Source organism: Hippocampus bargibanti, linkage group LG10 (assembly GCF_051943395.1).
Source record: "Hippocampus bargibanti isolate YZ-2025 linkage group LG10, ASM5194339v1, whole genome shotgun sequence".
Lineage (NCBI taxonomy): Eukaryota > Metazoa > Chordata > Actinopteri > Syngnathiformes > Syngnathidae > Hippocampus > Hippocampus bargibanti.
The window spans coordinates 6,693,464-6,706,819 of NC_142743.1; the positions used below are offsets into that span (position 1 = coordinate 6,693,464).

Below are 13,356 nucleotides of genomic sequence, written 5' to 3' on the forward strand. Positions count from 1 at the left end.
ACACCATGAACCAGTTGCCAGCCAAGCTCAATGCACAGACGAATAACCACCAGTGCTCACAATGACAAGGACAATTTATTGTGTTCCATTAACCTGCCATGCATGTTAGTGAAATATTGGCAGATCTGGAGTAGCTGGAGACTCTAAACAGGTCAGAATCAGAATCAAACCTTGCACCTCTGGATTGTGAGGTCGGTGTGAGGATTAGAAATCCATTAGAAAATACCTGTAAAATGTTATTAAACCACCTTTACACACAAGGATATTAACTTTCAACATTAATTAATGTGCAGTCAAAAATTGAATTCAATGATATATTTTATTTTGAATAAAAGAAACATGCACCTAAATAACACAGCAAAACTGTTGAAACAACCATCTGATGGTTATGCATAACTTTTTAGGCCTTTATGTATAAAAACATTCCACAGAACTATTACTGTAATAAAACACCAAATGCAAGTGATTTGTATACAAACCATAAAACAGCAAAAATGCAAAGATTGTTTCAACAAACGTATTAATGACACAAAACAATATACTGTAATGTAGTGTAAAAGCAATGTAGTGCTGATACAACCTACGATGTCTTCGTCACAGTTTCTTGGTATTAAAAAGCTACACAATGTCAATTACCCAGATACTGCTTTCAAGAACGGTGTTGAATTCATATCGGAAATCTGGGAAATTATCATAGCTGTCAGCAATATGCAGAACATTTCCACATGTGTGCCCCACCGACCTTCTACTAAACTCCGTCATTTCCTGAAACTCCACAAGAATGGCGTTGGTTACAACAAGATCAGATCCAGTACAAAAACGGAGAAAATTCTGTAGCATGAATTCATCCAATTCCCTAATGAACCTTTTCAGATGATTTGCCACATCCTTCTGCTGTGGGGTTAAATCAGTTGCAAATTTCAGCAGTTGGCAGACCTTTTTTGAGGTAGGTTGTAAGTCCGAGCACAACTTGTTCAGTTCTTCTGGACTGATCAGGACACGGTGGAGCATAACCTCCCTCAATCACAAACATGGGCTTTTGGATCAGCTCTTTGTGTGCTATTTCTTGCAGTATATTCAGCAGAGATTCTTTTTGTACAGCCGTAGTTGTCAAGGACTTTCACAAGTTCATCTAGGTCCACTTCTGAAAAATCATTCATTGCTTCCATCAGTACTTCACGCTCCTGGCTGCTTAAACTGTTTCATCACATGGAAAATCGCCCTTTGTCAAACTGCAGAAAATGTGCTTTTAGATCACTGTGGACCGAGTTGAAAAGCACCTGCTCAAGGAAAGGAAACTTAAGTTTGTTTGGGAAATAGCAACAATCTTGGTAACCCTTCACAAGGATTTTCCCAACTGCTTTCCACTTTTCTGCTGGAAAATCATGGCGAATAAATGGTACTCTAATTGTTGTACCAAGGGCGCATCGGTCATAGAATTCTTGCCAGAAGCATGTGAGAACATCTCTCAATACTCCAGATGCAATGCCAGCTTCTTCTGTATTATCTGGGAGAATGCGTTTCACAATGAGTGATTTGTTCAAGATAGCATTTTCAGAGAATGCTATGATCAAGGGACATAATTGGCAAGCGTGGAATCGTCCATCAGTACTATAACATCACTGTCAATCTGTATAGGAACAAGACGAATAAATGAAAAAAAACATTCAATCATCATAACATATAATCACTTCATTTTAAAATATTAAGCACAAATGTAATACTGATCTCAACAATTGTAAATCAAACACACATGCAAACATGTTGCAACTCTAAAACGTTTAAAACTGTTAAGACTGGACAAAGATACATTGATGCTTGAAAATGACTGGGAAATATTTGCCTTACAACATGCAACTATCAAAATAAAGTCCCTATTCAGACAGCCGTTCATCAACTTTTGACTTCGTTGATGCGTGCGTGTGCCTAAACAGTACTTAAAATGATGTACACACAGAACTACAGGACGTGTGATCACAATGTGTTCAATTCACGATGATTTTAACTGCAGTGATTCTCTAACCGGCCACATGGTTACTATCTATTTATTCGCGAATGTAAACCGGGTGCATCCATTCATTATACAGTATTCAGACTAGCGACGGAGCTATCAGCTACGCGGAGCACGTTAACTATGGACACAACGGCCATTAAATGAAACAAACAGAACGCACTGTTTACTCACCCTCTGCTCCTCCAAAAGAGAACACAGCCACACTTACGTGCTGTACACGCTGACGGGGCCAAAAATGAATAGCTTCACAAACGTCACAAAGTGAGAATTCTGACTTTAATCTCAGAATTCTGAGATTAAAGTCAGAATTTTGCAAATCATATTTTGTTTTCTTCAGTGACCCTAATCCTCTTTCGTATGTCCCTGATTATCAGAATTTTCTTTCCTAACAGAAAGACCATTTGCTTTGCCTTCCTGGCGAGGCCTGGCCTTGGCCACATCATTGCACATCCATATAACTTGATGGTTTTCGCGTCTGCAATCAGACCTGTACAGTACAAATACATTTTATGTATCCAGGTGGTCCTGCAGATGGTCGGCTCTTCTCTGGCGACCAGCTTGTGAAGATCAATAATGTTGCTGTCGATGACCTGACCCCGGAGCAAGCTGCTGAAATTATCAGGTCTACACTTATACCTCCAACTTCATTTAACCACCTCAAACAATGCATGCACAATTTGACCAGCTCCATTTTTATTTTTTTATTTTTTCATAGAGAGTGTCAAGAGTCATTGTCTGTGACTATACTCAGAACAATACTGGTAAGTCACACTATCTCACCATGTCATATCTACAAGCAGCAGAGTGAGATTGAAATTATACAATACAATACAATACAATACAATACAATACAATACAATACTTTACATATTGATTCATATAGTGATTTAACAACAGCTGAATCTGTCACAATGTTCTTACCATGGACAGCTATCATATACAGAAAATAAAGCAATCACGAAGATAGTAGAAAGTACCAGGGAGTGATACCAAGATCAAGTTGGAATCAAATTGAGGAGGAAAAAAATTAAGACGTTTCAAACTGTTTTATACAAAGAAGATTTTCATTAGCACAAGATAATGATACAGCATCAAGTTCATGTAGAAATTGCATCAATAAAACGTTGATAAATAAAACCGTATTAAGTTTTTGTGTACTTTTTGTGAACACAAGATATGTTTTTGATGATTGTATGTGAACTCCAACTTTCTTTAAATGCTAAAAATTCTCTGAATTGTCATTTCAGATTCAAAATAGATGAAATTATTAAGCTTTATATTTCTTCTGGGGTTCAAAAATGTATTGGAGTGTGCATTAAATTGTGTTCCATGAACACAATTTGTTGATCAACTAGCCAGTTGATCAACTTACCATGGCATCTGAGGTTTGTCACAAAGGTCCCATGCAGAACTGGTGTGACAAAAATAATATTTCTATTTTTCATCATCCAAATTTAAAAATATGCCCCTACTCCCCCGTCAATATCATCCCATCAAGGTCAAATGAACTTTCCCAGCCTTCTATGCCAGACACCCCTGCACTCGTTAAAAGATTCTTCCGGGATCCTCCCTAGCACTATCATTTCCAACATCTTTTCAACATAGGTCCCGAGATCTTGGGAAAAAGGAAAAAAAAAATCACCCAGAGCAAGGTCGGTGGAATGATACAAAAGATACTGTACACCAGCATACGTGACTCAAATGGCAAATAATCGTTTCAAAAAGTATCCTCACAATGAATGATGTCACCAATATTTGACAGAAAATTAACACCATAACGGTTCAATTGGAAATACACATGAATAAAATATAAGACATCAGATATTTTAGATTTTTGTTATCGTGTCAACAAATCAAAAAGTAGTACGAGTGCCAACACATTCAAAGTTGTGACGCAAAACCGTTTTGATGTTGATTTTTTTTAAATCACACTTGAAATATAAAGTGGACATTTGTGATCAAAGTAACAATGCTAAAAGGCAGATGGTGCATGTATGACATGTCAGTGACATTCTGTCATCTTCGGAAGACGCCACCATCAAATGACAACACAGAGGAGCCCTGGTCTCATCACCCTAATACATTTCTACCACCTCACTCCTGACAAGAATTTCTTGTGAGAAGTAATAGCATGTAAACACATCCAGTTAGGAACCTAGGAACATTGAAGTAGGTCAATGAGATGAGCCCATTGTCAATCCTGTCTTATGACTCAAGTGTATGTTCACCTACACAATTAAAAATGGAAGACACACGACGTATGGTGTCATCTCGTGTCAACAATGGGAGTCCGTCAGTAGCAGACTGTCAACGTCCATCTCTATTGAACTGGTTTAGTCAACAGACATAAGAAGTCCTACTGTTCAGTTTGAACGGGAAGATTACTTATTGATGGAAGAATCGAGCAGTAAACAAAAGTAAGAGAAAAGATTCTTTAATCTCTAGAACTGCACAAACGCATGTTTCTTCAAGGGCAGCAGGGAAGAGAGAAAGCGAGCCACCTCCCTCCTCTGAGTTGGTATACAATCAGGGGTGTGATATCATTTCAAAAGAGCCTATCAGGTACTGCTGATTTTTTTTTTTTACATAAAGCACATCAATGAGAAGGTTTCTTCAGCCGTCATCTGTACAAAAGTGAAGGTTTCGGACGTTTCGCCTCCTATCCAAGAGGCTTCGTCAGCGAACTAAAGTCTGACTGGTCGTATCGGCCCCATTTATATATCCCTAATGTCCAGACATGGTGGCGCCGGACACAGCTATGATAGGTCCCTACTCTCAGGTTGGGGGGGGCAAGGGACCCCTCCCTGTGGCCCCACTGATTGTTCCTACATTCCTGACTAACGACTGGCCTATTACCCCCACTCCCCCCGGTATCACCTCATCAGCATAACGACCCTCATCAGCATTGCGAAAGTTGCCGAACCTGTTTTGCCTAAGGAGGCTATTGTATGAACGATCCAAATTGAACCTCACCCCATCAGACCGGTTCAATGAAGGATTTTGTTGTTTTATAAGAATCGCCTCTTTTACCCCCCTTTCAAACCATCTATGTTCTTTCGCTAAGATTTTAACCTCATTGTCGTCAAATGAGTGGTTGCTAGCTTTTAGGTGCAAATGTATGGCCGATTGAGGCCCACTAGTATTATCCCTGCGATGTTGATAAAGTATTTTTTTGAGAATTTGTTGAGTCTCCCCAATGTACTGCTCTTTACAATTTTCATTCTTACAATGTATGGAATAAACTACATTACTTTGTTTTTCATTTGGTAGCCTATCTTTTGGATGCACTAATTTTTGCCTTAACGTGTTTATCGGTTTGAAATAAGTAGGAATTTTATGTTGCCAAAGGACTCTTTGTAATTTTTCAGAAACTCCTGCAATGTACGGTACTGCTACTCCTCTCCTTTTTGAATCTTGAGAATTATTGGTTTCGTTCGCTATTCTTTCTTTCTGACATTTGTTGAATGACCACTGAGGGTACCCGCAGTTAGTGAGTGCTCTCCTGATATGATTTGACTCCTTTTCTCTACCTTCAGTACTAGTTGGTATTAGTTTAGCCCTATGCTGGAGGATTCTGATAACTCCTAGTTTGTGTTGTAAAGGGTGGTTAGAGTCAAAAAGTATCCAAGAAGGCTAGTTGGTTCTCTTGAATGTCCTCACGAGTAAATTTAATGTTGAAGTCTACAGAGTTGAGGTCATCTGTGAAGGATTGAATTTCTTGTTTCTTAATTATGACAAAAGTATCGTCCACATATCTAAACCAGTGTCTAGGTTTTGTCCCCGGGAAGGATGTGAGGGCCTGTTTCTCCATCTCTTCCATGTAAAGATTAGCCACTATGGGTGAAACTGGTGAGCCCATAGCACAACCATGAATTTGTTTATAAAAATTTTCCCAAAATTGAAAATACGTACTGTTAAGGCAGATTTCTAATAATTGGCAGATGTGATCCGGTTTAAGTTTGGTTCTTTCATGCAGAGAATCTGCCAATCTTGGATTGTAAAGTAATTATAAAAGAGGACAGAGCGCTAAAAACAGAAGTCTTTAGGAAGGCTACGCACACTGACCAATACTTACTTTTTGACTCTAACCACCCTTTACAACATAAACTAGGAGTTATCAGAACCCTCCAGCATAGGGCTAAACTAATACCAACTAGCACTGAAGGTAGAGAAAAGGAGTCAAAACATATCAGGAGAGCACTCACTAACTGTGGGTACCCTCAGTGGTCATTCAACAAATGTCAGAAAGAAAGAATAGCGAACGAAACCAATAATTCTCAAGATTCAAAAAGGAGAGGAGTAGCAGTACCGTACATTGCAGGAGTTTCTGAAAAATTACAGAGTCCTTTGGCAACATAAAATTCCTACTTATTTCAAACCGATAAACACGTTAAGGCAAAAATTAGTGCATCCAAAAGATAGGCTACCAAATGAAAAACAAAGTAATGTAGTTTATTCCATACATTGTAAGAATGAAAATTGTAAAGAGCAGTACATTGGGGAGACTCAACAAATTCTCAAAAAAAGACTTTATCAACATCGCAGGGATAATACTAGTGGGCCTCAATCGGCAGTACATTTGCACCTAAAAGCTAGCAACCACTCATTTGACGACAATGAGGTTAAAATCTTAGCGAAAGAACATAGATGGTTTGAAAGGGGGGTAAAAGAGGCGATTCTTATATAACAACAAAATCCTTCATTAAACCGGTCTGGTGGGGTGAGGTTCAATTTGGATCGTTCATACAATAGCCTGCTTAGGCAAAACAGGTTCGGCAATTTTCGCAATGCTGATGAGGGTCGTTATGCTGATGAGGTGATACCGGGGGGAGTGGGGGTAATACGCCAGTCGTTAGTCAGGAATGTAGGAACAATCAGTGGGGCCACAGGGAGGGGTCCCTTGCCCCCCCCCAACCTGAGAGTAGGGACCTATCATAGCTGCGTCCGGCGCCACCATGTCTGGACATTAGGGATATATAAATGGGGCCGATACGACCAGTCAGACTTTAGTACGCTGACGAAGCCTCTTGGATAGGAGGCGAAACGTCCGAAACCTTCACTTTTGTACAGATGACGGCTGAAGAAACCTTCTCATCGATGGACCACTCCTGTACGACTGAGAGCTTACACAGACATAAAGCACATCAGCTACAAACTATCGAGAAGTGGGAGGTTACAATCAAACCAAAAGTGAAAAAATACAAAAGTGTAGATATTCAAAGTGACACTGTGGATATTCAAAGTGACAGGAGATGTTTAAGAATGTGTACTTAAAATCACCCTATCACCTAGTGCTTTGGAAGCAGTCATCCGTCAGTTATAGACTGTCAGTACTAAGGCAATGTCCCCCTTTTTTAGTTTGTCATTTGGGTACAATTCCAGTCACTGAACTTTTTTAACACCCTTTCTGATATACTGCATTTGTGTGTGCCTTCATCTGGTGTGGAAGCAATGTACAACATTCAAATGTGTGTTCTTATGACTAGCAAGTATATAAATCACTGTCACACCAATGGGGTTTAATATCATACGTCCAGCTCTCCAGTCACCAAGGTCCTAACATGGCAGTACATGGCCACCTTGAATGTATGTTGGGTGTATGTGAGTCTTGGTGGGCAAGTCTCCAAGCTTTGCAATTCAATCTGTATCCGTGTAGCAAATTTACGATTTCAGCAGTCCCCACCTTTCTCCAGCTCGGGTAGGCTTCAGCACACAAGTGAGCTAAAGGACACCATATACCATTGAACATGAAAGACTGGACGGATATCAATCATGTGGCTTCATCATGGCAATAGTGTATATGCAATTTGTATAAAAACATTGCCTAATACTTCACTGGCAGTGCTGAATGCCCAAGTTGGGGAAAATGGTTTGCCTCTAAATTGTATCTTGTCACTCAAAGTACATAGCCTGCATTTGGCCGACTTGTATTATATTATGTGTTGATTAAATGAAAACAATATTCTGCAGATATTTTAGTACCTTGTATCTCTTTCAGGGTCCAAAGTCATCGTTCATCACGGCTGAGAAGAGGGCCAAGCTTAAGTCCAATCCTGTAAAAGTTCACTTTGCCGAGGAAGTGGAGGTCAATGGCCACTCTCAGGTTTGTGTGAAAACAATTTTGGTGACACTACTTGTAGACTCATTCTCTTCTCCGTGATTCAGATAGTGTAGTGTTTTGGAAGCTGTGCATGTGAAATGTCATTGTCCATGCAAAAATACATGGACAATATCAGCGCATACTGAAACAGCTGCCTGACAACTATGACAGTTGGTGGTCAGATTGAATATTTCTTTTGCACCAGCATTGAATTTCAAAACAACATATACTGTATACGTCATCTTGAAAAATAGTAAGTGGTTCAAAAACGCTTATAAATGGGTCTTGTTTGTGGGAAGTTTTGCTTGGACGTAAACTCACTTGCGTATAATTATACACTTGAGACAAGTAATAGCTTTTTTGATCACACAAGCCTGGCTCTGTTACCGGATGTTAAATTAGCTGGATGGAAGATACCACAGAGACTGGAGTGCCCATTTACTAATTTCAGGGAAAATGCAAGTCGATATTGGCCACATCGCGATAATGACTGCGAATAACGTGCAGAGCTTGAAGACCCATGTTCTGGCATGGGATTTGCAGGGAAGATGATATCTATCTATCTATCTATCTATCTATCTATCTATCTATCTATCTATCTATCTATCTATCTATCTATCTATCTATCTATCTATCTATCTGTCTGTCTGTCTGTCTGTCTGTCTGTCTGTCTGTCTGTCTGTCTGTCCGTCCGTCCGTCCGTCCGTCCGTCCGTCCGTCCGTCCGTCCGTCCATCCATCCATCCATCCATCCATCCATCCATCCATCCATCCATCCATCTATCTATCTATCTATCTATCTATCTATCTATCTATCTATCTATCTATCTATCTATCTATCTATCTATCTATCTATCTATCTATCTATCTATCTATCTATCTATCTATCTATCGCAGGGGTGGGCAAACTTTTTGACTCGCGGGCCGCATTGGGTTCTAAAATTTGACAGAGGGGCCGGGCCAGGAGCATTTGGAGTGTTTGGGCCGGAAATACTAAACCTAAAGCATTAAAGGACGACCGACACCACCGGACAAGTTATGTCCATAGTTTATAAAATCACTTCAAATGACTTCGACTGAGCATATTTTACAAAGATTCCACAGCATATAGCTATAGTTTAAGTTTTAAGACTTGCGCTGAATATTCATGAAGTCTTGTTTTCGAGTTGATGACGACCCCCATGTGACGTCATGTTTGGACCGCCACTGACCGAGAAAGCGACACACAATGCATTTTGGGTACTTTGTTTCGTCTGAAAACTTCGTGTTGATCCGTGTTGATGGCGAAATTAGAAGGAAAACACATAAATAACGCCATGGTGAATCGTTGTGTGTTGCACCAAGACAACTATTTGATATTCGCTGACACAAATTCCCAGCTGACAAATCAGCCCATTTCCAACGAAGCTTGGGCGCAATCTTCTGCATTTTCCGGGTGCTACATTGCTGTCATTGACGGCTCGAATTGATATGGGAGGACTCCTTGAATCAATTGCAAACATTTATGCTTTCCTCTTCAGGACTATTTGAATCATATTCATAACTGGATGAGTAACAAGAAAACATCTTCTCCGAATCTGAAGCCATTGTTTTGATTCTCGAGAGAGGCAAGCCGTCTTGGCGTGACGTCACGAACAAGGGGTGGGACCTTCTGAAACTGGCCATTTCCGGATTCATTTTGAAGTCATTTTTATTGGTGTTTTTCATTTAACTAAAAATATCAGCCTGCCTGATTTGGGTATTTTAGATGCTATAAAACGTTTTTCTGATGTCAGTGGGAAAAAAAAATAAAAAATTATTGTCTTTCAAATGTGAAAAATATCCCTGATTAGTTAATAAATTTGTCTCAAGGAATATGGAGTTTACATACTATTTCGCAGATACTTGGAGGAGGAAATGGAAATAGATTAAAATAACATATGCACTGTGATTTATCAAGATTGTGTCTGTTTTTAATAAGTTTTCATTGAAGGGGCAAAGTTAAAGAAATCAACATTTATTGAAAAATGGAATGACTTTCAACATTCAAAACATATTATTACACAATGAAATATTCCAGCTCAATAATACCGACTTGTGTTAAATTCTGCCAAATCATAGATGGTTTGTCCTGACCGCGCGCTCAACAAACTCTCCACTGACGCACTCGCCTTCACGCGCAAACAATACACGTGTACCGTCGCCGAGCACACATACATAGGCTACCTGCAGTTGAAATTTGCATACTCGGCACGGCAGCCAATCACAAGCCTGCTTCTTTCTTCCGGACTTTCGCAAGCGTTATAAAGTCGTGCAATTGCATGTCATTTTCCAAAATAGATGCACAGAACCTCAGCCCAGAAGAAAGATTCAAAAGAAGCTAACAACATATATGACGCTAAAAAACGTAAATTTACATTAAACCGTGACTGTAAAGTGTACGTGAGACTTATGAAAGTGGCTTAGTGGCTCGTAGGAAGCAATGCAAACGTTGCATTGTCACAGTCGACTACTGCAGCAAAACCTACAGCCATGCACATTTACCGTAAATTAAGCAAGGTAGCATTTGTAGTAGGTACATTCTTGATTTAAAAAAAAAACTTTATACTTTTTGACAATGTTTTTTAATGTGATTTGTTGTCTCATTGTGCTTCAAGTTGTGAAAAATGGGGCAGGCAACTCTTCAGTTATCTGCCCTGTTGTCCGGTAACTTTTTGTCATGAGTTTCAGACACTGTTTTAACTATAATTTGGGCAAGTTCGGCGGGCCGGATTAAAAAGCCTAACGGGCCGTATGTGACCCGCGGGCCGTAGTTTGTCCATGTCTGATTTAGCGTGTTCTACCGGAAACAAATTCCTTGTGTGTTCTACATACTGATGTAATAAAGATGATTCTGATTCTGATGAGGTGGACAGGAAGTCACTATTATAGGCCACTATGGGGGCAAAGTAAAATGCTTTCGCAAAGTTAAAACCAGCAGTCAGTACTTTCTTAAAGGTGACAGAGTGGATATAAAAAGTTGACACGTCTGTGTTCTGCCGGGTTATGAATCTGCTAACTAAGACAAATCTGTTGAAACTCTTTCCCAGCAATAATCTACTTTATAACCTGTCCAACTCATGTTGTATCATAAATATATGGTGAACACACACACATATGCACACACACACACACACACACACACACACACACACACACACACACACACACACACACACACACAAACAAAACACACACACACGAACACACACACACACACACGCAAACTCACGCACACACACACGCACGCACACACACACACACACACACACACTCACACACACACACACACACACACACACACGAGTATGTTTTCTTTATGGAAAAACACTTTGTAAATATGTTTTTTCGGGTCCTACACAAATTCAGTCATTGTTTTAGTAATAGGGAGGGTATAATGTAATACAGTATGTCTCCTTGACATCTGCTTTTGTATGGATTGTAGGGCAACTCGCTTCTATTCCTGCCTAATGTCTTGAAGGTGTATCTGGAAAATGGGCAGACCAAGGCCTTTAAATTTGAACCGAGCACAACGGTCAAGGTACGGAAAACATTCATATTAATACCAACAGAAAAACTGCCTCTCGTTTCAATAAAAGTTTGGATTTTGTCACGTCACCACATAATTTTACTCCAGTAGAGAAAACAACACTCTAATTTTTAGGCAGGATGCGGGGGAGGGGAGAGAGAGAGAGAGAGAGAGAGAGAGAGAGAGAGAGAGAGAGAGAGAGAGAGAGAGAGAGAGAGAGAGAGAGAGAGAGAGAAACATTTGAGTTTCTTAAGAAGTAGGAAAGAGGAAATGAATTGCAATAAACACAGCCATCTCTGCAATGCAACACTGGTCTCAAATCTTTAGTGGATTTGGCTCAGCGACCATCTGACAGTTTTGAGTGCCATAGAACTATACAATAGCTGCATTTTGTGTTTTTGGGATAATATTATCCATAATATTCCATTTCATTACATCGATACACACAACTATTAGTACACAGTGGCCTATTTACAGTAAAGTCTCGTTATATCGATATTCTGGGGAGTCTAAAAAAATATCGATATAACCGGACTATCGCTATATCCGTTCCTGCGCTGAACTGCATTAAAAGTGGGCAATAAATGGGGGATCTTTGATATGGCGTATAATTTTCTCCTTGAGTTCATGGATTGCATATCTTGCATGCTTTTGTACTGTAGTGAAGTGAAAAATAAACTTATGCATTAAATAAAAAAATCATTTATTATTTTCATAACGCACTCTTGCATTACGTGACTCTGAGGAGCACTCAACATTGTTCCATACACACGAGAGAAACCACGAACGCCAGCATGTACATATGAAAAACAGTGATCATTGCAAGATATCTGAATACAACACAATGAAATACATGTATGGAAAACAAAAACTGCAACGTTTACATTACTTATTGTTATTCTTTGTAGGTGACTGGCAAACTCTTCACGCCACTGAAGCACCTTGGTTTGTTTGCTTTCCCGATAACAATGACTTTTACCTTATCGCTACCCGTCATGTTTGCGCACGGCACGAAACCTGGTCACGTGACCAACGGTGTTAGCCGAACATCAAACAATACGCCGTTTACAGATTTCGCTAATGGTGGTATTGAAATCCTGAAGCAGATATCGATTCAGCTTTAAGCTGCTTTTGTATCGAGATAAGCAGACCAAATTGGCTGGCGGGAGATGAAAAGGGCATCGTAGTAACCGAAATATTGTAATAACCAGGTATCGTACTAACCGGAACTAATTATATCTTAAAATACTAGTAATTTGCCAGGAAAAAAAAATAGTATCGTAATAAGCTGTACTATCGATACAACCGATATCGATATAATGAAACTTCACTGTATGTACAAATCACATGCACATTTAAAGCATAATTTATCATTAATCTGAATACAAACTGTTAAGGAATATTACTTAAGGCAAGGGTAGTGAACTCCCTACCTGTTTTCCATTGCTCGCAGCTGAAACACACCCGATTCAAATGATCAGCTCAATAGAAAGCTCTGTGGAGGCCTGAAAGGATCAGTAACAAAGGCAGGATATGTCTCTCCAAAAGACGGAGTTCCCTCACCCTGTTTTAAGGAAATCAGGTTACAAACAACCTAAGAATTCACCATCATGATTAAATCAAATCCTGGTATTTCCTAATAGATTCATAGTACAACAAAACTAGGTGATAAGCAACATTTGGAATTGTAAAGAAT

At 39.5% G+C, this 13,356-nt stretch overlaps 1 protein-coding gene and 1 pseudogene across 6 annotated transcripts in view; one reads left to right on the plus strand and one right to left on the minus strand.

The window, feature by feature from the left end:
• frmpd1a (FERM and PDZ domain containing 1a) overlaps positions 1–13,356 on the plus strand; it is a 51,775-nt gene that overhangs the window by 20,241 nt on the left and 18,178 nt on the right. For all 6 annotated transcript variants that reach the window (XM_089006094.1, XM_089006095.1, XM_089006093.1 and 3 more), the window contains 4 exons: positions 2,534–2,636; positions 2,730–2,775; positions 8,013–8,117; positions 11,577–11,672. In XM_089006094.1, the coding sequence (XP_088862220.1) occupies positions 2,534–2,636; positions 2,730–2,775; positions 8,013–8,117; positions 11,577–11,672 (350 nt within the window). The remainder of the gene's footprint in view (positions 1–2,533; positions 2,637–2,729; positions 2,776–8,012; positions 8,118–11,576; positions 11,673–13,356) is intronic.
• On the minus strand, positions 512–2,032 carry LOC148892236 (uncharacterized; annotated as a pseudogene).